Consider the following 25,070-nt stretch of genomic DNA (forward strand, 5'->3'; position numbering starts at 1 on the left):
TTTCCAATCATTGCTTTTAATTTAATGTAAATGCAAATTTAATCTTAATATATCCCTTTATTTTAAAATAATAATTTTAAAAAACAATATAATAAATAATAATTTAAAAATTATATATTAATTAAATTTCCCAAAGGCTATATTCCAGTGGTTATAAAATCTACTTTGTCTTCCAACACATGATTGTATTTTTTGATTCATTTCGTAAACTGTATGTGGTTCAAATCTGCAACAGTTCTTAGTGTCAATTGATCTAACTGAAGCTCAGACGAAATATGTTGTATACACTGTGAAGCACACATACCTGACAAGCATGTTGTGTTCCAAAATACTAATGCAACTGTACAAATACGATACTGAAGCAGTTACTAGAAAATGTAAATGTTGATTGAGAGAAAACTGCTTTTCAAGTACATCATATGCTAAATGAATTAAAAAAATAAAAAAATTAATCTCTCGTCTTTATCATGGATGTCTGTTTTTAGGTCATTGTTGTAGATGCTTTGTGCGTAGAATTTGTTAAGGTGGCTACCAAGCCATTGAAAGCCCTACCTCAGTTGTTGGCATATTTTCTGGCGTTTTAAAGTTTATTGTCAAAAAGGTAATAACTTCTCATCATAAAATAAGTGTTGGAAATTTTATTTATTTATTTTTTGGATGGTTGACTCGGGTTACATTTGTCAACAGGTTTAAATGGTATATTTTTAATGTGTTAAATTTGATTAATTATTTTTTATAGAACTAAGTCTTATTGAGATAACATGAATGTTGTGTTGACACTTAAGTATATAACAATAGATGTCTTGAATCAAGTGTTTCTCGTCAATCCAACCTGAACTATTAAAAACTTAAAATTAACTGCTTTGACTTTAAGCCATTTTAGTTGTTACCCGACCTACGTGACTGACCAACTTTCCACCTCTTTTAAAATCATTTCTTGACTTTTATTGAATTGGTATGTCATGGAATTTTTACGTGAAGATTTACAACAAAAAAAGTCCCTAGACTTTATCTTTAACAAATTTCTCTCTTTCTTTGCGTGATCAAGTCCCTAAACTAATAAAACACTAAGCATATGCTCCAACGGCGCCCCCGGTTATGGTTCCACGCCCTCTTCTTTCAATGGCGCCCATTGCTCCTTTCGCTCATGCTCGCGATTTGCCCTTCGCAGCCTGATGCTATCTACGTGGCACCACTGGCACCCTACCTACACCCCATAACAAGTGGTCAGGTCTTACGTATAAATGAATATAAAAGGTCCTTCATTACCGGGATTCTTCTTTCTAGCCTTGTGAGTCTGTTTAGTTCAGTGATTGTTTTATCTATCTAAAGAAAGTTTTATATACACCGTGTGCCACTCGTGACATCGACGAAAGAAATACTGTTAGAGAGACATTGGTATTTTCTGGACACATGGCACGACCTCAATGGACTTAAACACCGTCGTCTAACCTTAATACATGGGTGTTGCCACCCGTGTGTTGAGAGACATTTGTGAGATAGGAAAATCAAAGGGACGTTTTGAGGCATTTGATAGTAAAAAGGGACATTTTGGGGATTTTCCCATATAACTATGGTAACATCGTGTCGGTGTAGTAGGAATGTAGACGAAAATCTATATTTTTTGACAAACCCATGACATTTGAGAAACTACGGGTGTTAATAAATCTCATAAATCAATGTTATGAAATTATACCTCGTGGCTTGTAGAACAAATAACCCAAAATGGATATCAGATTTAACGAGCAATCACCTTTTACCTAGTTCAAGATGACGATTGTTGAGCAGCTGGTTAAATGCATGCCGTTTGTGTATTATTAATCGTATAGCCCCACATAAACCAATTGAAAAAGTTTTAGGCATTATTCATTCCGTTTATGTATTATATTAAATAAATAAATAAATTAACTAATAACTAATAGTATATAATATATAACAAGTAAAAATAAGGTAAACCGTGTAAGTAGCAACCGAACGACGATTAAAACCGGCAAAAAGCGTAAAATAAAAACACGAATTTTTACACCAAGTGACCCACGTGACGTAAAAGGTAGTCGAAGTCGAATTTACACCGACACATATTAGAAAGTCGATGGAGTAAGAAAAGCTGAGGGACCAAATGTGACTTTCAAACACTATACTAAGTAGCAACCAAACAATAACTAAATTCGAGAAAAACAGAAAATAAATTCCGATAGAAAAATGAAACTCATTTAAAACCCTAAAGTTTTCTTACAAAACTAAAAAAATACAAAGTTTAATACGAAAAAAACCCCAAAAAGACAAAATATAAATTAATTAATTAATTAAAAAAATAATTATTGTTGAAGCAGAACTCACATTTTCACTCTTCAAAACCCCTTCTTCCTGCCACCAAAACTTGTGTTGAATTAAACGTCTTCTTCAACAAACTGTTCATTGTTTAAAAACTTCTATTAACATTTCATTCATATTTACAAACAATGTATGCACAAACACTTCCAGTTTCAAATTATAATATCAACCCTACAAAACCCTCATCTTACTTTCACTCTCTAAACCCTAACCCACCTCCCCATTTTACTAAATTTCATTCCGTTTTCAAATTCAAACAAGGGTTTTGCAATTCAACTAAAAGGGTATCTGAATCACCCCACAATTCAACGAAACATGTGGTATCAGCTGGGATTCGAATGGAAGGGTTACAGGGGAAAGATGATGGGTTTTATATAAGAAGGTGTGTGGAGCTTGCTAAAAAGGCTATTGGGTGTACTAGCCCTAATCCTATGGTGGGCTGTGTCATTGTTAAAGATGGGGTAATTGTTGGTGAAGGGTTTCATCCCAAAGCTGGTCAACCTCATGCTGAGGTACTTACTTTTATGTTGCTTTTTTTTTTTCTGCTCCAAGACTCCAAGTTTGACATTTTTGAAAAGAATGTTTTGAAATGAAAATAGCAGGATTTTGTTAACTTTTAGATAGCTACACTACTACATTGAATTGAATTGAATTGAATTATATTTATGTGTTTTTTGATGTAGTTTTGTTGTGGTTATTATATGCTAAACTACCAAAGTTTAGTAATCTATGGTATAATTATGAAGTTTAATGAACTTGTCTAGTTTTCTTGTAACCACATTAGATGTTTAACCGAAGAAATCACACTTCTTTTTCTTTGATATTTGGAAAAGTTGCATTCTTTTGGCAACTTAGTCGTGATATTTGTAACGAGGAGGGGGGATAGAAAGGGAACCCACAGTCGCATATACAGTCACATATTTGTTTATTCTCGCAGCATATAAATTGCACACAACTGACCACTTCGATTTGGCTCGGTTAGGATTGTATAAGCTCATAGAGATCGTAATATATATTATGAACTACCTAGTCGCTACGACAATCTATTTAGTTGAGTTTGGATTATCTATAATATTTATAAGTTCAGAACAATCATTTAAACAGTGAATCTTGATTAGATTTCCTACCTTACAGGTTAATAGACTAGAAACAGAACTGTCAAGATGTATATGCACAAGAGTTAAACTTTATTTTAGAGTTTGAATCCCATGCTCAAATTTTATTTCTATGTTTGCAGGTTTTTGCACTAAGAGATGCTGGTGAATTGGCAGAGAATGCAACTGCGTATGTGAGCTTAGAACCATGTAATCACTTTGGAAGAACTCCTCCATGTTCCGAAGCATTAATCAAAGCAAAAGTCAAAAGAGTGGTGGTGGGAATGGTTGACCCAAACCCGATTGTAGCATCAAGGGGTGTTGCGAAACTAAGAGATGCAGGAATTCACGTTACCGTTGGTGTTGAAGAAGAAATGTGCAAGAAACTTAACGAGGCATGGATACATCAAATGCAAACCGGGAATCCTTTTGTTACCTTACGGTAAGCTTTATGTTGTTTTTAAAGGTCATTTCACTAAATTTCTGTATTGGATTTTTGTGATGATTTATCTTGAAAACTACAGATATTCGCTCACTATCGATGGTAGCCTTTCGGATGACGTTGGGGAAGAATCCATGGAGGCTGGTGGATACTACTCGAGATTATTACAACAACACGATGCGGTTATAATTTCTTCAAAATCGTTAGCTAAACATCCACTTCCCGAATCAAAAGAACCAAAATCCAACCAACCGCTTTACATAATAATCGCAAAAGATCCAAGTCCCGTGATCCCGATCCCCAAACATACCCACGAAGAATCAGCTTCAAAAGTCATCATACTCGCAGACCAAGAAACCGTTGTGGGATTTGAACAAGGGATCGAGACACTTGTGCTGGATCAAATGAAGTTAACGACAATTTTGGAGAGTTTGAAAGGTCGAGGACTGTGCAGTGTATTGTTGGATTTAAGAGGGGGGTTCGGTGACTTTGATGAGATCTTGAAGGGGGTTGAGGGAAACTTGTTGCAGAAGCTGGTGGTGGAAGTGTTGCCAGTTTGGAGTGAAAGCAAAGAAGATAATACCACCCTTGAGGCAATAAAGATTAGCCGAAGAGCGGGTTTGAAGAACTTTGAACCTAGAAAAGACGGTAAAAGCGTATTACTCGAGGGTTACTTCTAATCAATGAAGATTAGCCGAAGAGCGGGTTTGAAGAACTTTGATTAAAGAGTATATGTATTTATTTGCCAACTTGTTGAAATGTTTCTTCTATAAACAAATATATACAGATAACTACAGAAGTTATTTCTTGAATATTATTCATCAGAAGTTTATGTTAGGCCAAGTAGCTTGACCACTTCCTGAAGTCGGGTGCCCGTTTGATGACCGTTTTCTAGAAGCATGATCTGCCATTTTTGCATCAAGTAAATCTTTAATCTTTTTCTCACTTGTTAATGCTTCTTGGACATTGTCGTAAACCAATTTGCATAGCTCGTCTAACGCAAGCATCGGAAACGGTTCTTCGATTAAAACACCCACCTACAGTCAAACAATATGTCAAAAAAATCATAAGAATTAGGGTTGCAAATGAACCGAACGTTCAGCGAACAGTTTGGGAACCGTTTGGCAGAAAGTTCGTTTGTGTTCATTTGTTTAATAAATGAACGAACACAAACGAGAAGCTTCGTTCGTTTAGTTAAAGGAACGAACATGAACAGAGGCAGCCGTTCATTCATTTATGTTTGTGTACGTTCGGTAACGTGTTCCTTTATGTTTGTTTTTGTTTGATATTTCATTAGTGTTTTTAGTTTTTATATTTTATTTTAATGCTTCAAAATTCCGACAAATAAAATATTTAATAAGTATCAGTGTATTATATATACTATTCATGAACGCTTGTTTGTGTTTGTTTGTTTCCATTTGTGTTCATGAACATTAGTTTGTGTTCAATTGTGTTCATGAACGTCCGTTTGCGTTCGTTTCCAAAAATTAATAATTGAACACGAACATGTTCATTTCCTTAACAATCGAAAACGAACATAAAATCCCGTTCGGTAAGTGTTCATGAACAGTTTGTGAACACATGCATTTCCTTAACAAGCGAAAATGAGCAAGGTCTTGTTCATGTTCGTTTGAAGCCCTAATAAGAATAAGAATCTTTGAATGAAAAAATTCTTTTGAGGTCAAACTGTAATTTTTGGAAGTTTGAAATTGATATTATTATATGTAAAATTTTCACACCAGATTGATGTATATCTCATGACTATGATAAAAAGATCAATCCTTTAGTCAAAAGTTACTAGAAAAGATTCATTATATAACGAAATTGATGTATGAAAAGTGATGGTTTTGACTTTGACCTTAAAAGTCAAACTGCACTCAGATTTATTTAAGCGCAGAGATGAGAGAAACCTCTTCGATGCAGAATAGAGAAGCAGCGCTGATGAAGGTCGCGGGGACCACAATCCAGTGGCAATCATCCCAGAGAATTATCGGAAGTGTAAGGTGCCACAGAACAAGAAATCTCGAAGTCAAACGAGTGTAAGAAACAGGGATGGGTATGCTCGTAATTTGTTCACAAACACCAATACCTTCATGGAAACAAGTAACTTTTGATTCCTGAATAGTAGTTAGCACAACATTACATTCCGTATTTTCGTTACTTCTAAAAAGGAGATATGGTTTGACTTTTGAGGTCAAAATTAGGACTTTTGAAAATGGGAAACTTACGAGTGACGTTCGCTTTGATGGCTCCAAATTCAACATCTGAAGACTTTGAGAGATGAATTGAATAATGCAGCGTGGACGGTGATTTGAACGGAGAACTACTGCTAGGTCATCGTCCTCGAGCAGATTCTTTAGATCTTTTCCTGTATCCGATCCATGAACCAAATGGCACTGCAGTTGACCAAAAAAAGTCAGCAAATATGCATAAACCATAATTTGTTGAGTAATTGAAACTTTGTACTTAAAAACAGCATTGCTCTTTAGTAGCCACAACTTCATATTTTGTAATGCTGATTTCTAGGGGCTGCAAACGAACCAAACGTTCAGGAACTGTTCGGCGGGAAGTTCGTTTGTGTTCACTCGTTTATTAAACAAACGAACACAAACAAGAAATTCCGTTCGTTTAGTTAAATGAACGAAGATGAACAGATACCGCGTTTGTTCATTTATGTTCGTGTACGTTCGGTAACGTGTTCGTTTATGTTTGATTGTGTTTGACAGTTCATTAGTGTTTTTAGCTTTTATATTTTATTTAGATACTTCGACAGTTCACTATTCGGTTTGACTAATCTCTGTGTCAATATACAAATACATCAAAATCTTTAAGGAACTTCTGAAGCTAAAGGAATACAGACAGTTGACTTCACAAGTCAAAGTAAAAGCAAAGTTGCTGAATTTAGAAACTACAAACCTTAAGAGCAACCGGGAACGCCAAGATGTACCGCAAAAGCGCCATTTTCAAAACCGAATCCGTCTCCACGCTAACAATCACTTGCCTAGCAAAATCATATGTCCCAGAAACAATCTTAGTCCACGCCTTCCTACCTTCTTCAAACCTCGAATACGAAGCTTCCGTTCTAAAAACCAACAACAGCGCCAACGCAGGCGCCGTCAGTTGGTAAGGCAAAGAACTCGCCCTCAAAACCGGGAAAAACTCCGGCAACAATTCCCAAAACACTGCCGTGTTATAACTCGCCACCACCACAGCGACCGTCGTAAAAGCAATAACTGGCGGAACCAACGACAGAATCACCCTGGAGCTCAAACTAGACAACAGATGCCGAATATGTCTCAAAGAGCTTCTATGTTCAACCCAATCCTCATGTTTGTAAAGTGACTTGGTTTGTTTCATTCTACTCTCCTTGATTTCATCGGCCCAATCGGGTATTATTCGAAGAATCGAGATTAAGTTTAGGGTTGACGGTGGAGATGGTGGATTAGGATTTTGAGAACAGCGAATTTTCGACGGTTTTGATGGGAATTTGAAGGGTGTCATAGAGGGAAACTTTGAAGGAGAAGATGATATTATATGAAGTGAAGAATTTGGGATAGCCATTGAGAGAAGTTAGGGTTAGGGTTAGGGTTTGGTTTAGGGTTTTGGGGACAGTTGAGATACAGGACATTGTTTGGGGAGCTTCATAGAAGTGAAGAGTGCAAAGATTTTTTGAGTGATGGAGGGAGTGGATGTTTGTTAAAACAGTTATGTGAAGGAGGTTTTTTTAAATATTTTATATTCTTTTTTTGGGAATAATTATTTTGATAAGGACAATACAATAGTTTTCTATCATTCTTTTTTAACTTTTAAAATCGTTTATTGAAAATAATACCTTTTCAATTTGTTTCCTTATGTATTTTTGTAACTCAATTTTGTGTTTTGGTTGGGATCAGTTGTGTATAATATAATAACCAAGCCCAACCGTCGGCAAAAGCACTCTTTATATATACATATTTTTTCTATTTACAAATAGTATTTTTATACATGATATCCTTATCCTGATTTTTTTTTTCTAATCCGACTCAAATGGGCTTATTTATTTATCCAATTTTTTTGAACGATAAATTTGGATCATTGACGGACAACTGGAGTATTATCGTGCCACCAACGAAACCACACGATCATATCCATCTCCACTAGGCATAATGCCTATACACCAATTCAAGAGGAAACCCAAAAAATATCGGAAAAACCTCTTGTCGGAATCAAACCCAGGACCTAGTGGTCCCAAAGCCTTATCCCACCTCCAAGACGCCACTAGGCTATAGAAGTGGGTTTTAATGTTTTAGTTCGTCTAGAGCCATGGTTAACTAAAATTAACCGTACAAACTTCCAAATAACGGAAACATTTATAGCATCATTGATTAAAGATTCAGTTTTGACCCATAACTAAAGCCACCCATCTAACCCTCTTTCAAAGTTCTCACTATAGACGAACTCTTACCACCCGTGACCTATGGTATGATGTTTGCCCTCTACAAAAGTGATTTTAGTGTGAAAGATTACGTGGTATTTAGGTGTAAAATAATGTTATTAAAAAAAAGTGAACTCTTACCATTAGTTACTTATATGTCAACAATCACTGCAACACTTTTTTTGTGTGTGATATTGATTATGAAAGGAGTAAAACTAAATAACCAATAACAACACAACAATAGAATGAACCGTAAGTTCACTCCCATCCAGTGGGTGACCAGTCACTATGGTTTCACATTTCCAAACCCAAACCATAGTTGTTAATGGCGAATAGCAACAAATAGCGGTAAGGTACCTATATACTACATGGCGAATAGCGATAAATAGCGAGCGGCTATTTTATAAATAACGATACACTAGAAAGAAAATTTATATGTATATTATATCAAAATACCCTGATATATATGTTATTTTACATGTATATTTAACAAAAAACTAAAGTCCAGCTATTTTATAGCCATATTTAATTGCAATTTATATTAAAGAAAACAAAAAAAGTTAATTATTTGTCGCTATAATTGCTATCTATCGCTACAACCCTAATAGCGAGCCTGGAACTATACGCTACGTGGCGTGCTATAGTGATTGCTACGCTCGCTATTGACAACTATGACCCAAACAGACAAACCAACGAGAACCGGTTTGGGCTACTTTCTTCTACTAACAGAAAAAAAAAACATGTAACTAAACAGAAAAGAAATGTAACTAATCATGTTTAACAAGGTTATAAGAAAAATCTAACCAACAAGATTTTACATAGTACGCAACCCAAGATTTACATCTACATCAGTACTACTGGTGGTTCATCAAGGTTTGCATTCTAAGGGAAATTAGGAGTAAAAACACCACAAGAACCTTGGAAAACCAGAGGAGAATCTGGCTATGTTCTCTGAAAGATTAAGGATGTTTCCCTGACGCAGCATCAGATGTTGGTTTCTCGGCTTCTTGGACTCCTCCCTTCGATCCAAAGAAGAAATTTTTGACCGCTTGTTCCCCAGATTGTATGGCATTCTTGATCTATTATTTTCGGTGCAAGAACATATATGTGAGATCAAGTATGATAAAACAAATGTAAAAATTATCCAAACATAACAAGTCATATTGTTGTACGCAAATGCTCAACTTGTAGCCTAAAGTAAACTAGGGTTCATGACCATAAATTTCTGACCTTGTTTGGTTATGCGTTAAACGCCAAATGCTATAATATAGTTTCACAAAAGCATTCGATTCACAATTTGAACGATAAGTCGCAATGACTCTCGGATTCAATTCACGAATCGGAAACTATGATGGACACCACTTTAACAAAACCAGACTGTTGATCACCATCTTGTTTCTCATTAATAATCAACTGAGTTTGAAGATGATCAACAACAGTCAACCAAATTTCTATACAACCAGGCAAGCTAATAGACAGAATAGCCAGCAACGTTAATCCAGAACAATGGAACAGCGAACTTGAGAGATGATTCAGGATAACTTCATGTAAGTGTGAATTAGCTAAACAGTAGGCATCATGAATAGTGTTAAGAAGGGATGAGCAAATGGTACCGGGTACCTTCAAATACCGGTACCAAACCGTACCATACCGGGTATTTTCAGTACCAAGCTCATCCCTAGTAAGAACTAGCCAAACAATAAACTGTTGGCCTGGACCGATATCACACACGAAAGAACACAAATATTTTGTGGTATTTGTGGAAACTCCGCACGACTCTTTTACGATATATTAAGAACGAAAACCACACCAAATACAATACCCTAACATCTCTATTTATATTTTATACTAATACATAACTTGTTAACCAACAATTCTAACCCTACTCTAGTAACAAAACAAATAATAAAACTCAATATTATTTCTTGAATATCCAGCCCATTTATCTATTTCCTTCGTCTTCTTTATTTCAACCAAATCAACATTTTTATTAGGATTAAATCCTTCATAGGCATCATGAATAGTTTGTAAATTAGCCACACAAGCAATGAATCGATTGAGAATTAGTCAAACAGTATCCGCCTTAGACTACATGTACTGGGGCGCGGTGAAGGCCATAGCGCCGGGATGGAGCCCCCCACACCGCCCCCAGGGGCGCCATGATCAAAAAAAAGAAAACCCCCGTGAAAAATTTCGCGGCGCGAGGAAGAAGGAGATTTCCACTTTGGTCCCTGCATTTTACAATTTGGTCCCTGCATTAAAACACTTTGGTCCCTGCATTTTACACTTTGGTCCCTGCATTTTACACTTTGGTTATGATGAGGTAGGGCTTTATGACTACGGCCTCAAGCCCCATAAAGCCCCGGGGTGACGTGGCATGCCACATGGCGCATAACGCCCATTTGGGGGCTTTATGACTACACATGGCCTTAGCAAGAAAACCTAATAAGTCTATAATATCAACATCACCATGGAATCACTAACTAACAGTCTCAGTATACAAGTAGATGCAGATAATAATTTAATCACAACAACAACAACATAATATAAGTAATTAGACTAAAATAGAAAAACCCTAGATTAAGTAAATCTTACGGGATCAAGAACATTAGGCTCGGGGCCATAATCAGCGGTTAGAAGAAAATAACCGGCGGTAACTGTGGCCACCATTGTTGTTCTTCGCACCAACTTATCAGTGTTCGGATTCATAATTCTTGTTAACCGGTGAAAAAGAGGAAGGAAGATGAGAGGGAGGAATTGCTCAAATTTCCGGAGAATCTCGAAATTAAAAAGGATGTACAACTTTAGATGCACACAGTACACCTTCTGGCTTGATGACAGCGATGGCCGATGGCGGTGCACGACGATCAAGGCAGCTCAATCTCATAAGTCAAAGCTGAGAGAAGAGAAAGCCAAGTTCACTTGACCATATCTTTATAGTCTAGTCTCATTTTAGAGCTTGATAAAACTTTGAGGCTAATATCATGGGCTGGTTTTGTTAGTGGCACGATAATAATTCAGTGGTTCGTTAGTGATTCAAATTTGTTGTTAAAAAAGTTCTTACTTAGACCATGGGGTTTGGGTTGAGCTTGGGTTGAGGCATGAGTTAACACCTGGAATTGGAGCCCCCACCGCCTGGTGACGTGTCCGTGGGGTATGGCGGGGCGTGGGTTAGGCTTGGGTTGGGTTAGGTGCACCGCTTGGCAGATTATTAAAAAAAAATTACAAAAAATTTATTAAAATTCACACAACATTTATAAAAAAAAAACCTAAAATTTCATTAGATATAATACCTAAAAATTACAAAATAAAAACCTAAAAATTACATAATACCTAAAAATTACAAAATAAAAAACCTAGAGCGTTAGGTAAATTTCAAAAACGGCGATCTTGTCGAACGCCTTTCGCTCCTTGCCTAAAAATTCAATGTTCGCTACCGCCACCCGGTCCTCGTGGCTTAAATCGCCGCTCGGAACGGCTTCGTAGTAAGCCTTGAAACGATCGAGCTTGGGCCGTAGCTCGCGCCATTTATGTTGGCACGCGTTGAGGTTGTGGCGGTCGTGTCGGACGTTATGTTTGTAGGTTGCGAATGCTTCCGGCCAATATCGTGTTTGGCCGGGTTGCCGACCCTTCATAGCGTCAACGACGCTTGTGACGAGAGCCAATTCTTCCTCGTGGGTCCAAGATGCCATCTTCTTCGGGTTGGGGTAGCGGTTTCGTGGGATCAAGTGGGTAGCCGGTGGGGTAGCGGTGGATAGTGACGGTTTGGGATGGACCACCTGGGGTTGGGGGTTATATTTATAGGGGATGTTGGGGTTGGGGTGACCGCTTGGCTTGGCCAAACGGTTTGAATTTAAAATTCAAACTTTTGAAATGGCCCGCTATGACATGGCGGGGTCAGCGAATAGGAGGCCGCCAGCTAGGATGTCAAGACCGCCCCACGCCCGGCTTGAAACCTGAAGACACATGTCCGAAGCCGGACATGATCCCAGAGACGAACCGGACTACACTCGGGCGGGCATCCAAAGCATGTCCGCCCCACACCAGAAAGCTCCGAGGACGAGCCCCCGTTCAAGTGCGTCCAAACAGATGACATCATCTCAGTTGACTACTATAAATACCCCTTCAAGTACAAATCCAAGTACGATTTCTCTGAACCTTCGTCCCTATTTTCTCTCTCTACCAATACTTATCCTCACGCCGGAGGGTGGTCGCAGAGTGGCCCTCCCATCTCTGCGGCGAGCCTAACGGTTTTCTGTTTTGCAGGAAACTCTCTCAACCTTTAACAAGATCCAGATCTTCATTTACAGGCTTCGGCCTGAACTTGACTTCCTGGTTCTTCAATTGGCGCCATCCGATCTTAAAGCTCTTAGTCCTTCACTTTAGTGAACTTCTTGAGCAAAGAACTGACAAATGGCGGCCCCAGGTTCTTTGAATTTGGGATCCACGGTTGTTAGCACGCAAGTTACTGCACCAGCAAGTATTGTCTCTACGACCTCAGCTACTTTAAGCTCAGGTCCGGGAACAACCTTGCCTTTCATCTTACTCCCTACTTCGCAAACATCAGAGTTCGATGCAGAATTTCTCGCCAAAAACGCAAGTCTTCTACGAAGATTAAAAGCACAACAGGCCAGAGATGAACAGATCCTCGGTTTGCGAACCAGGCTCTTTCATGACGAAGCACCAACGGGGACTATGGGCCCGACAATGATCACTCCTACATTTTCCACAATCGTCACTTCGGAAACCTATACTGGATATGTACAAGGTTCCTCCGGACCTTCACCAGTAATGACCACGCGAAATGAAACACAGATGGATGTAATTAGCGATCCGGAACTTACCAAGCCGTACCATCCAGTTTCTATGACAGCCAAGTCGAAGTTTAGTGCTCGTATAACACATGCCAAACTTCCTCCAAAACTCAAAATGCCAACTACGGTGAAAAAGTACGACGGCACAACTGATCCGGATGATCATATGTTCGATTTTGACGGAGCTGCACGAGTTGAACAATGGCCGATGCCAGCATGGTGCTTTATGTTCGCACAAACTCTAACTGGAGCCGCACGAGTATGGTTTGATGCGTTGAATGAAGGTGAGATCAACGACTTTGAGGAGTTCCGAAGGTTATTCCTCCAAAATTTCAGCCAACAAAGGCACTACTCTAAAGAAATTACCGAAGTCCACAACATCCGAAGAAAGGACGGAGAGTCTTTAGACAGTTTCATTGACCGGTTTAACCGGGAAAGCATGCAGATCAGTGGGGTAGTTGATCAACTGCGGATCTCCGGATTTTGTCACGGCGTTCGGAATAATCAGTTAGTTGAAAAATTGCACGAAAATCTCCCGAAGACGATGGAGGTACTGATGGAACGGGCCAGAGCTTTCGCTCGAGGCAAGAATGCATGTAATCCTACTCCATAGTCAGATCACAAGATGTCTTCATGGAAGAAAAATGGTGGATCGGTGTTTGATAAGACTCCACCGGGGAGCAGGGGACGATCACACCCTTACAGTAGAAACGACAGACCTCCGCGAGGGAAAAGCTCCGGATCACGATTTTACAATTTATCGGATCTCTCCAAAACTCCCAGTGAAATTCTCAGTGCGGAGGGGATGAATTTCCCCGCCCCACCAAAACTTCGAAACCCAGGAGACAAAAATTCTAAGAAATATTGTGACTACCATCATGCTCGGGGTCACAATACAGATGACTGTTGGTCTTTGAAGCAAGAAATAGAAAAGGCAGTACGGTCCGGGAAGCTATCGCACCTAGTCAAAGAAGTAAAGGAAGGAAAATCTTCCGGGAATTCGGGAGACAATCCGAACAATCAGCCGGCAATTTGCATGATCCGCAGGGCAAACAACCAAGGCATCAAGCGGACCAGTCAGCATTTGGCCGCCTGGATGCAGCAACCCATTGGTTTCCCACCCGTCAGCTTGGAAGATATCAAGGACAGACCGGTCATAGTGTCCGCAATCATTGTAGGACACAAGGTTCGAAGAGTATACGTCGACAGTGGAAGCGCCACCGAGATTATGTACAAGCAGTGCTTTCAACAGTTAGCCCCACAGACAAAGGCGAAATTGCTCCAAGTGTCAATGCCTCTGGTCAGTTTCTCCGGAGAAGTGGTTCAGCCTTTGGGCCAAATCACTCTTCCAACAACGATGGGGGAAGGGAGTTTGGTTCGAACTGTCAACTTGACGTATCTAGTGGTTGAGGCACGGTCCGTCCACAATGTCATACTCGGAAGACCTGGTATGTGCGCCTTCGGAATGATCAGTTCAACCATACATGGAGCGTTAAAATTCCCCACTGAAGCGGGAATAGCAACACTGTACTCCGAATCAACGATCGGTGTAGCTGAAATACGACAAAGCGAGGGTAATGCCGAACCTCCTAATACTCTCACAGAAGAATGGGCTATACACCCACATTTTCCAGAACAAAAAATTGCAATCGGGGCTCAACTTCCCAAGCAAACTAAGAAGAAGTTGTGGAAACTACTGTCCAATTCACTTGACGTGTTCGCCTGGCAAACCTCCGACATGGTTGGAGTTCCCCGGTGTTTGGCCGAACATAAGTTAAAAGTGTCACACTCGATAAAACCAGTAGCCCAGAGAAAAAGAAACATGGCTCCGGCTCGTAACAAGGCCATCTCCGAAGACGTACGAAAGTTGTTGAGCGCCGGTATTATAAGAGAGGTGCGTTACCAAACCTGGGTCTCCAATCCAGTAATGGTAACCAAGAAGGATAAAACCTGGAGGATGTGCGTTGATTTTTCAGATCTAAACAATGCGTGCCCAAAGGATTGCTATCCTTTGCCGGAGATTGATTTAAAGATAGACTCCCTCTCAAGTTTCCGTCTCAAGTGCTTCTTGGATGCATATAAGGGTTATCATCAAATCCAAATGGCTTCGGAAGACGAAGATAAGACCGCGTTCGTAACAAACGAGGGACTGTTCTGATATACTAAAATGCCATTCGGTTTAAAAAACGCCGGAGCCACGTACCAGAGATTGATGGATAAAGCGTTCAAAGATCAGATCGGAAGAAACTTGGAGATCTATGTCGATGACTTGGTCATAAAAAGCCGGGCGGAAGACGACATGATAGATGACATACTCGAAACCTTTACAAGGCTTCGGAGTATCAACCTCAAACTCAATCCCAAAAAATGCTCTTTTGGCTTGGAAGAGGGAAAATTCCTCGGGGTATGGGTTACACGATCCGTAATCCAGGCGCACCCGGATAAAATCAAGGCGGTGGTCTCCATGCAGCCTCCTAAAACTATCAAAGAGATCCAATCCCTAAATGGAAAACTCGTCGCTCTTCACCGTTTTGTTTCAAAAGCAGCAGACCGCTCCATCCCTTTCATGAATGTATTAAAAAAGCGAACGGCAAAAGGCCAAATAGAGTGGACGCCAGAAGCAGACTCGGCATTTCAGGAGTTAAAGGTATGCCTCGGGTCCCTGCCTACTTTGACCGCACCATCTACCGGAGAAACTGTCACGGTATATCTATCTGCGTCCCACTTTGCGATAAGTGCGGTACTCGTAGTACACCGGAACCAGGCACAAATCCCGGTCTATTATGTAAGCCGTATCCTGAAAGACTATGAAACTCGGTACCCAATGATCGAAAAATTGGCACTCGCCTTGGTACATGCTTCCAGACGCCTCCGAAGGTACTTCCAAGCTTTTAATATAGAAGTACAGACTGATCTCCAGATCCAACAAATCCTCAGGAAGCCAGAGGTCTCCGGACGTCTCACCAAATGGGCAATAGAGCTCAGTGCCTTTGATATCACCTATCGTACCAGAGGTCCAGTAAAAGGGCAGGCAGTAGCAGATTTCCTCACCGAGGTCCCGACCGGAGAAAGCGTCAAAGGAAAACCCATCTTACCGAAGGTATGGAACCTGTATACAGACGGGGCTTCCAGTAAAGAAGGGTCGGGAGCAGGGTTAATTCTAATAGATCCGGAGGGAATAGAGTACACTTACGCATTGCGTTTCGAATTCAAGACGTCAAACAATGAAGCAGAGTATGAGGCTCTCCTTGCAGGCTTGCAAACCGCAGCCAAAGCAGGTGCAACCTCCGTGTTAGCTCATGTCGATTCGCTATTGGTAGCCAATCAAGTCAGCGGCGAATACGAGGCACGAGAGGATAATATGGTTCGGTATCTACAGCAGGTCAACAGTTTAATCTCCTCTTTCGATTCCTGCAAAATAGTGCACATACCGAGGAGCAAAAACAAAAAAGCCGATGCTTTGAGCAAACTGGCATCCGTAGCATTCTGCCATTTATCAAAAGAGGTTCTAGTCGAGACCCTGCAGATTCCGGCCATCCAACAGACGAGGCCAGTCATGTCAGTTTCCGTGTCCGAAAAGTCTTGGATGACTCCGATCGTAGATTACTTGAAAAATGGGACGCTTCCAGAAGACAAGGCTCAGGCGCGGAAGTTAAAAGTGAAAGCGCTGCAATATCAGATGCACGATGGTCAGCTCTACAGGAAAACCTTTTTAGGTCCGCTCCTAAAATGCCTAACCCCAGAGGAAGCAAGTTACGTTATAAGGGAGATACATTGGGGAATATGCGGCATCCACGCGGGGCCAAGGATGGTTATTGCAAAAGTCATGAACGCCGGGTATTTCTGGCCAGGAATGCACCAAAGCGCAGTAAACGAGCTCCAGTCATGCGAAGATTGCCAACGCCACGCTCCTGTAAGTCATCGTGCCAAAAACAATCTCGTACCCGTAACCTCGGCTTGGCCGTTCCAGAAATGGGGAATTGACATCGTAGGTCCTTTCCCCGTCTCCACCGGAGGAGTAAGATTCCTGCTGGTTGCCATCGACTACTTCACTAAATGGGTCGAAGCTAAACCCCTCCGGACGATCACAGGAGACCAAGTGCTGAGGTTCGCATGGGAAAACATAGTGTGCAGGTTCGGAATGCCTCTTTGCATAGTGAGCGACAATGGAAAACAGTTTGCGGAGAAGCCGTTTAAAACATGGTGCCAAAGAATGAGCATCGAACAGAGCTTCGCTTCGGTGGCCCATCCCCAGGCCAACGAGCAAGTGGAAAGAACCAACCGGAGTATCGTGGAAGGAATTAAAAAACGGTTAGGGAAGGAAGGCGTTTCATGGGCAGACGAGCTTCCGCATGTCCTATGGGCACACCGAACCATGCCTAAAACAAGCAACAAAGAAACTCCTTTCAGCTTGACATACGGCACCGAAGCTGTCATACCCGCAGAGGTAGGGATCCCCACGCCCCGCATACAATTAAGCCAGCAAGAGAATGAAAGAGAACTCCGTTTAAACCTCGATTTAATCGAAGAGAGGAGAGAACTTGCGGCAATCCGGGAAGCCAAGTATAAAAAAGAGTTGGAAAAACACTACAACTCCAAAGTTAAAGAAACCCGGTTCAAAATCGGAGAATATGTTATGCGGAACAATGAAGCGAGCTTAGCTGAAGGAACGGGGAAGTTAGCCCCCAAGTGGGAAGGACCCTATCAGATCAAAACCGCAGGAAAAGACGGCGCGTATACTTTAAGCAAGATGGATGGAACCTCCGTTCCACGTACTTGGAACGGAGTGCACCTAAAAAAGTGTTATCTTTAGAAGGTTTTTAAACAAATAATTGTAAAACGGAAGCTATGAGCTCCGTCATATTTTAATTTTCCGCGGGATGTTTTTTCCCGCACCAGTTAAACTACAAGAACCGCGGAGGGTAGTACCTGCGGATTGATTAAAAATGTTTTTTACTTTGCATCTATCGGAGAAATTCAAACTCCGAACCTGATAAATAAAATGTTAAAAAAGTTGCAACTAACGAATACTCATCGGCCGAATCCAGGGATCCAACCCTAAAAGGAAAAGACGAACTGGCATTGTTCGTATGTCCTTCAAGTTATCCTTAATAAGACAAAATCGGATCCGCATTTAACAAAAGAACGTTCTAGAAAATTCAAAATGTACACCATTAACATGGACGCATGTGTAAAGTAGTTACATCAAATATAAACCGGACATAAACAACCGGAATAAGTTTTAATACCATTCACAAAAGGATAACAAACAAACAAAAGTAAAAACATCATTACAAGTCCAAAAAAGCAGGACATCTGTCAAAGTACCGAACGAGCTTTACATTCATCTGGACTAACTAAAAAATACCTAAGGTGCATACCCCAAAAAGCCGGGCATGTCCACCTCATTCATCCGAAGAATCATCGCTAGCAAAGCGAAGGGCCTTCTTAATTTCAGGAAGGGGTGCGTCGCTGAGTTTCGGAAGATCTTCTATTACTGGGAACTTGAGAGTATCAAAACAAGCGACCGCCACCTTCAGCTCCTCCGTAGCATTACGATTCAACAGTGGAATCTCCTTGAAAGGAGTCTTTTTCTGCAAAGCATGAACGTAGCCGGAGTGCAAGCCCGAATTAATGCCTACCGCGCTCATCGCATTATTGACTCCAGCTACGGCAGCAGTCATCTCCTTGCCCTTGTGAATATTCTTCGCTAGAAGCTGGGCACCTTCCGTAAGCATCCAAACTTTCGTCTCGCGGAGATCAGTCACTTCCGTATTCAGAGAAGCATTCTCCCCCTCCATCTCCTCCAGACGACCCTTCAAATCAGCTTCCCCTGTTTTAAGCGCATCACGCTCTGGGAAAAAAGTTAGAGAAAATAGAAGAAGTAAGAATTTAGTAAAACGGAAATACGAGCGTACCAGCCATCATACTCTCATACGCAAGACGGGCACCGCTGAGAGATTCCTCCATTTTCGCCAAAACCGCCTTGTGCTCTTCGTCCTTCTGTTTCATAGACTCAGAAAATACCTTGAATTCCGAAGAGATTTTATCCCTGTCCTCAGCAGCGGCCGCGGCAGCCGCCTGCGATGATTGATTCAGAGCCATCAAAGATGTGACCTTTTCTTGCTGAGTCCGAAGGTCTTGAGTCAGCTGGGCTACCTTCTTTTCCACCTCCGGGCTTTTAAGAATTTTACGTTTCAAGGAACGAACTTCCTTCTCCAAATTCTCCCGCACAGACTCCGCTTCAACCCACCTACGATAAAGTTCCGTCACGAATATGTTAGATTGAGCTTGGTTAGTCAAAACCGCGGCCCCTAGATCCGGGTTTTTCATCTTCCGACTTCGAACATGGTCCATCGGAGTATTTATATTGAAGAGCATCATCTTAGCGGTCAAAACATCCAGGACCGTATCTTTGTTCCGAATGTCCCAGTCGGGAATAAACTTCTCCTCAGCGGTGGATGGGTCAATCTCCATATCTTCCGAGAACAGATCTGCATATCGAAAAAAGGACATCAACTCAGGTCCGAACCAAGATGAGGGAAGCGAAGACACTTGATCTTCCTCATCATCCATAAAATAGTCCGGACCCAGAGAAGAGCCCAAGTGCGTACCTGAAAAAGTGACCACCTTCGGCTCACTATGGGCCTTACCCTTATCCACGCCCACCGGATTCTCCATCTCCATGCTCTCCACCTCGCTATCAGGGACAAAACCACCTGAATAAGCTGGAGTCGGTTTACTGCGGGCTAAGGCCGCTTCTTCCCTTGAACTCTTACCCCCAGAAAGATGTTCGTCAAGCTCCTCCATCACAGTGCCTTCAGAATAAGAACTCCCCTTCGTCTTCTTCAATCTTGGCATGGGCAGAGAGTCGAAAGAACGTATCTGAGCCGATTCACCCTTCCTCTTGCGGGATCGGATTACCAGATCAGTGTCCGCTCCAACGCTTTTACTCTTCAAAGATGAAGGCTGATGCAGAAGTGCCTCGTCCAGACTGCGTATCTCCGGATCATCATCCACGTCGTCAAGAATGGACTTTCGCCCAGCATGAGATCCGGACGAACCTCCCGCCTCCTTAGAAGATGCCGGCATATGGGAAACCGCTTCAGCAGTGGCTTGTTCAGAAGAGTCCTTCGGAACGGAAGAGGTCGTTTCAGCAGCAGACGATACGGGTATGTTCGTATCCGCCTGACCACGAACGGGATGAGCGGAGGGTGCTACCTGCTTCATGAACGGAACGTCCTCCTGCTGCTCAAAATCAAAGTCAAAGGAGTCCATGATCGGAACCTTTAAGGCATCAAGAAGCGACATCGCAGCACCTACATTTCCAAAATAAATAAAGAGTTAGCAAAACTATCAAATAAAAGAGCCGAAGGGGGTATAAAGAACCGGAACTTACGATCACTCTTCCGGCGTATAATCGGCCAATCCTTATCCCCCCGGGCCCACGAAAAACTGACTCGACCTAACCAAAGGAAATGCTCGGGAAGAGGACGAATAGGGGACTGATGTTCAACCAAAGCACGGCCTAAGCTTTCGTTAAAAACAAAGTTTTCGTCAAGATCAAACGACATAGACTGGTCCTTAAAACGCCACCTCATGTCCTCCGGAAGGCAACGGTCGTCTAACCAAAAGAAGTTATCTTTCCAGTTTTTTAAACTAGACCGTTCGTTGGAAGACGGAGAAGGGACATTCTTCCGGTGTGCAAAAGTGTACCAGTCTCCGGCCGAGATAAACTCATAAAAATACCGGAAAATGTTCAAATCCGGTTTCTGATCGAGGGCTCGACAAGAAATCTCAAAATGGTTAACACGGCTAAGGCCGAATGGGTTAACCTGACAAACGTGAACTCTAAAAAACTGTAAAACCCTAATCAGAAAACGGGAAAAAGGAACCCTATAATTGGCGAAGTTACAGACGCGAGTGTAAAAGGGGAATTTCCCTTGACGAAAGGGGTATATGGCTTCCGTACTAGAAGAGAGGACCGAATGTAGATCTAAGGGAATCCTATATTCTCTAATAAACTTATCCAACTGACGTTGGGTAAGCACGCTCACACTCTCCGAAAGGTTCTCCTTACCCGGAGCCATAACCGTAAAAAGTAAAAAGGAACAAAGACGCACCTTTTTTCTTTGGAGAAGAAGAAGATACTAGAGAGGGTAACAGCAGAGGAGAATGAAAAAGAGAGAAAAAACGGTAAAAATGAAGTGGTGAAAAATTGAATTTATAGAAAATGTAAGTCGGTTGGGGCCAGTCACATCAACCGTCGCTTCCCACGATTCCCAACAAGGGTTCCGTTACCGTCACGTGTAGGTGACCGACGGTCCAAATAGTGAAGGTCACCCACACCATACAAAACACGCCACGTAATCGATTTAAAACTACTCCTGCAGTGACACGTCATCTGAACGGGATAAAAAAGCTTGGAATAATAGTTTGTCAAAGTCTTCACAAAAGACTTCCCAAACTAGGGGACTTGAAGACACATGTCCGAAGCCGGACATGATCCCAGAGACGAACCGGACTACACTCGGGCGGGCATCCAAAGCATGTCCGCCCCACACCAGAAAGCTCCGAGGACGAGCCCCCGTTCAAGTGCGTCCAAACAGATGACATCATCTCAGTTGACTACTATAAATACCCCTTCAAGTACAAATCCAAGTACGATTTCTCTGAACCTTCGTCCCTATTTTCTCTCTCTATTTTCTCTCTCTACCAATACTTATCCTCACGCCGGAGGGTGGTCGCAGAGTGGCCCTCCCATCTCTGCGGCGAGCCTAACGGTTTTCTGTTTTGCAGGAAACTCTCTCAACCTTTAACAAGATCCAGATCTTCATTTACAGGCTTCGGCCTGAACTTGACTTCCTGGTTCTTCAAAACCCAAGCCCCAAGGGCCACGCCCCAACCCAAGCCCACCCGGGATGGTGGCTTGGGCGTTTTCCCCCAACCCACGCCCCAACCCAAACCGCATACCCCATAGTCTTACTTCTCCTTCGTAGTCTGCTACTCTTCCTTTGTATGTTCATTGTACTTCATCAGTTGTAACTTGCCTTTCTTCTGTATAATCACACCACTCAACATTGGGTCTTCCAGGATAAGTGCATCGTTATATCAATAATACATACTTATTTACCACCGCATAATCCTTGTAGCAATAGTGATAACTATTCATTCTCTAATTCCATTCCTCATAATACGGCTACAATATTTAATGTCTTTGACACGAATAAGTATACGAGCAAGGCTTGAAATCACCTACTTAGGGTGGGCGGTGTGGTTTGCGGGGACTTCATCGGGGATGGGGAGTCACCGATCGGTGACCACACCTAGTGTTTGAGTTAGGGTGTTTGAGTAGGAGAAAGGGAAAGAAATCGGTGACTATTCACCGAAGGGGAGAAGGAGTGATGGAGGAGAGAGAGAGAGAGAGGAAAGAGGAGAGAATAAACAATCAAAATTTTTTATTTTTTAACCTACTCAAACACCTTAGAGTGATTAACCATACCTACTGATTGAGTGCAAAATGGAGAGTAGAATTGGGAATTGACATGACATAATATTATTGGGTAAAGAATCACTCAATCACCCTAGAGTGATTAACCATACCCCCACCCTCAACCCTACACGATTGACATCCTAGATAACGGGTCTATGACTCTATGTTAGTTACAGCTCGTTAAAGTTATTGTGATATCAGCATAGAAACCTATCGATAAAGTTATTATCGATGTCACAAACACTTTTCTTTTGAAGATTCCAACACTCCATAACTACTAATAATCTCATATTGTTTTTTTAAACAACGAGAATTTTCATTTTCAACTAGGGGTGTTAAAAAAACTCGTGGCTCGTAGCTCGCTCGAAACTCGCTCGAAAAAAGCTCGAAGAAAGCTCGGCTCGAAATTGGCTCGGTTGTAAACGAGCCAGCTCGGCTCGGTTTGTAAACGAGCCGAGCTCGAGCTTGGCCTGGCTCGGCTCGTGAGCTCGTGAGCTGGCTCGATAAGGTTTACATCCTTCATTTTTTTGTCCCACATCGCTTAGAAAACAAAAACTAAGAGAGTATCTCCCTTATAAAAGAAGGTAAAGACAATGGAGAAAGTGAATTAACTATTTATACTTGCATATTTAGCCATATGGTTAAATTAAATGGCAATTATGACCCTTAGGCTATGAAGAAATTCGTTTTTAAGGGATTTTTAAGTAATAAATTTTGCGGTTCTTTGTTAGTTCGAGCTAGATCGAGCCGAGCCGAGCTAGCTCGAATTCTAATCGAGCCGAGCTCGAGCCTCAAAACTCAGCTCGATTTGAAATTCGAGCTCGAGCCAAGCCAGCTCGAATCTAGTTCGAGCCGAGCTCGAGCTGGGTCTAGCTCGGCTCGACTCGGCTCGTTTACAGCCCTATTTTCAACACGTACAATTCCCGTGGGCGGGAACAGGACTTTGCAGCCATTAGCTGAAATGGGCGGTCGTCCTTTCCTTATTCAACCAACCAATTTATTATTTTATATATGCTTTAAAATTACGGTTTTGAACCGGAACAGTGTTTCTCTGCCATTGGTTCAAATGCGCGGCGAGCAATACTCATTGGACCAACCAGATTCTTATTTTATACCCACTTTAAAGTTAAAGTTTTGCTCCCCGTTAAAAAATACGGTTTTGCCCCAGCTTCAAAATACATTTACCCTTTTGCCCCGAGCTAAAAAATACGATTTCGCCCTCGGTAAAAAATTACGCTTTTACCCTCAGCCTAAATTACGTTTTCGCCCCGGTTAAAAATAAAATTTTGTTCCCCCCCAGCTCAAAATTACGAATTTACACCAGTTTATTATTTTATACTTACTTTAAAATTACGGTTTTACCCACAGTTTAAAATTACGTATTTGCCCCCAGTGCAAAATAAATTTATGCTTTTGCCCCCAGCTAAAATTTACGAATTTCCCCTCGGTTCAAAATTACGATATCACCCTCAATTCAAAATTACGTTTTTGCCCCCCATAAAAAATAAAAATATGACTTTGCCCTAGCTAAAACTTAGGATTTTACCCTCGGGAAAAAATGATTTTCCCCCAAGTAAAACTAAAAATATGACTTTGCCCTAGCTAAAAATCGTGTCAAAAAGCTGCTTAGCACTCTTTTTACTTTTTATTTCTATCAAAACTATAGTATTGTTTTTTTAATTGGTTGAGAATTGTTCGGCCATCGCCCCGCAACGCGAACGAGGCATCACCTAATTTTATACAAAAAACCATGACTAGCAAGCCACTGGCCGAGAAACAAATAATTGGGGGAGGGGGGGGGGGGTAACCACTAATTAAGTTTAATCTTTCTATTCTTATCAATTATTTTTTTATATTGCAACAAAAAAAATATATTTTTCAAAACTTAGAGTAACAAGTTAGGGGTATTCAGAATTCAAATAATAATCGTAATCGTAATTCATTTATGATTGTCAACTAACCTTACAATCGGGTGGAGGGTTGGGTCCAATCAGGAAATCTATTCGAGTTAATGTGTTTCTCCCCTTGAGATTAAGGGTTTAAATCCTGCCAAAAACAGACGTGATGTAAAGCCATTAAAAAAACTAACCTTGATAATTAAATTAAATAATTTGCAATCCAGTTACAAATAAATAGTAACTAACTAGTTATATATTCTAAATAAGTAACCACATGTATAATTATTTCATAAATAATTTAACCTCGTTGGCGTTTTGTGTTAGGATTGTTTAACTCTTTAAACATCATGTAATCGTTGCTCATATTCACTCATTAAACACGTTACCAATAAAACCGGTCGTGTTCTGATTGATCCGGATTTGTTTGTGTGTGGGTTAGTGTTGAATTTTTTGACACAAATAATAATATGGATCATGTTCGGATTAAACACATCAACCGGTCTACCAACCAATCCGACAAAAGTGAAACCTCTAAATTCATCTAGCAATATTGTTGAATGTTTAGTAATATAAGTCCCAAC

At 41.2% G+C, this 25,070-nt stretch overlaps 3 protein-coding genes across 4 annotated transcripts; 1 reads left to right on the forward strand and 2 right to left on the reverse strand.

Moving 5' to 3' along the window:
• Positions 1 to 2,342: 2,342 nt before the first annotated feature.
• Positions 2,343 to 4,707, forward strand: LOC110916623 (riboflavin biosynthesis protein PYRD, chloroplastic). The gene is made up of 3 exons (XM_022161329.2): positions 2,343 to 2,846; positions 3,572 to 3,870; positions 3,953 to 4,707. Exons 1-3 carry the CDS (start codon positions 2,463 to 2,465, stop codon positions 4,548 to 4,550), a joined length of 1,281 nt encoding a protein of 426 aa, XP_022017021.1. The 5' UTR covers positions 2,343 to 2,462; the 3' UTR covers positions 4,551 to 4,707.
• Positions 4,587 to 7,565, reverse strand: LOC110916624 (UPF0187 protein At3g61320, chloroplastic). 2 transcript variants are annotated; one of them, XM_022161330.2, is made up of 4 exons: positions 6,787 to 7,563; positions 6,099 to 6,266; positions 5,781 to 5,987; positions 4,587 to 4,907 (listed from the first exon to the last, which is right to left on the reverse strand). In XM_022161330.2, exons 1-4 carry the CDS (start codon positions 7,429 to 7,431, stop codon positions 4,692 to 4,694), a joined length of 1,236 nt encoding a protein of 411 aa, XP_022017022.1. In that variant the 5' UTR covers positions 7,432 to 7,563; the 3' UTR covers positions 4,587 to 4,691. The 2 variants fall into 2 exon arrangements, with proteins under 2 accessions (XP_022017022.1, XP_035840790.1); XM_035984897.1 differs by lacking the exon at positions 5,781 to 5,987 and having other exon boundaries at positions 6,787 to 7,565.
• A 1,449-nt stretch (positions 7,566 to 9,014) lies between these two features.
• LOC110916627 lies at positions 9,015 to 11,228 on the reverse strand. Its single transcript, XM_022161333.2, has 2 exons — positions 10,880 to 11,228; positions 9,015 to 9,363 (listed from the first exon to the last, which is right to left on the reverse strand). The coding sequence occupies exons 1-2, from the start codon at positions 10,991 to 10,993 to the stop codon at positions 9,244 to 9,246; spliced, it is 234 nt and encodes a 77-aa protein (XP_022017025.1). The 5' UTR covers positions 10,994 to 11,228; the 3' UTR covers positions 9,015 to 9,243.
• Positions 11,229 to 25,070: the final 13,842 nt, after the last annotated feature.

Source organism: Helianthus annuus, chromosome 16 (genome assembly GCF_002127325.2).
Source record: "Helianthus annuus cultivar XRQ/B chromosome 16, HanXRQr2.0-SUNRISE, whole genome shotgun sequence".
Classification (NCBI taxonomy): Eukaryota; Viridiplantae; Streptophyta; class Magnoliopsida; order Asterales; family Asteraceae; genus Helianthus; species Helianthus annuus.

Excerpts from the sequence above, each read along its gene's own strand:
- LOC110916623 (XM_022161329.2), top strand. The coding sequence starts at position 2,463 with ATGTATGCACAAACACTTCCAGTTTCAAATTATAATATCAACCCTACA. Across the intron at positions 2,847-3,571 it reads CTGGTCAACCTCATGCTGAG|GTTTTTGCACTAAGAGATGC; the intron begins GTACTTACTTTT and ends CTATGTTTGCAG. Across the intron at positions 3,871-3,952 it reads AATCCTTTTGTTACCTTACG|ATATTCGCTCACTATCGATG; the intron begins GTAAGCTTTATG and ends TGAAAACTACAG.
- LOC110916624 (XM_022161330.2), bottom strand. The coding sequence starts at position 7,431 with ATGGCTATCCCAAATTCTTCACTTCATATAATATCATCTTCTCCTTCA. Across the intron at positions 6,267-6,786 it reads CGTTCCCGGTTGCTCTTAAG|TGCCATTTGGTTCATGGATC; the intron begins GTTTGTAGTTTC and ends GGTCAACTGCAG. Across the intron at positions 5,988-6,098 it reads CATCAAAGCGAACGTCACTC|GAATCAAAAGTTACTTGTTT; the intron begins GTAAGTTTCCCA and ends ACTACTATTCAG.
- LOC110916627 (XM_022161333.2), bottom strand. The coding sequence starts at position 10,993 with ATGAATCCGAACACTGATAAGTTGGTGCGAAGAACAACAATGGTGGCC. Across the intron at positions 9,364-10,879 it reads AGCCTAATGTTCTTGATCCC|ATCAAGAATGCCATACAATC; the intron begins GTAAGATTTACT and ends CGAAAATAATAG.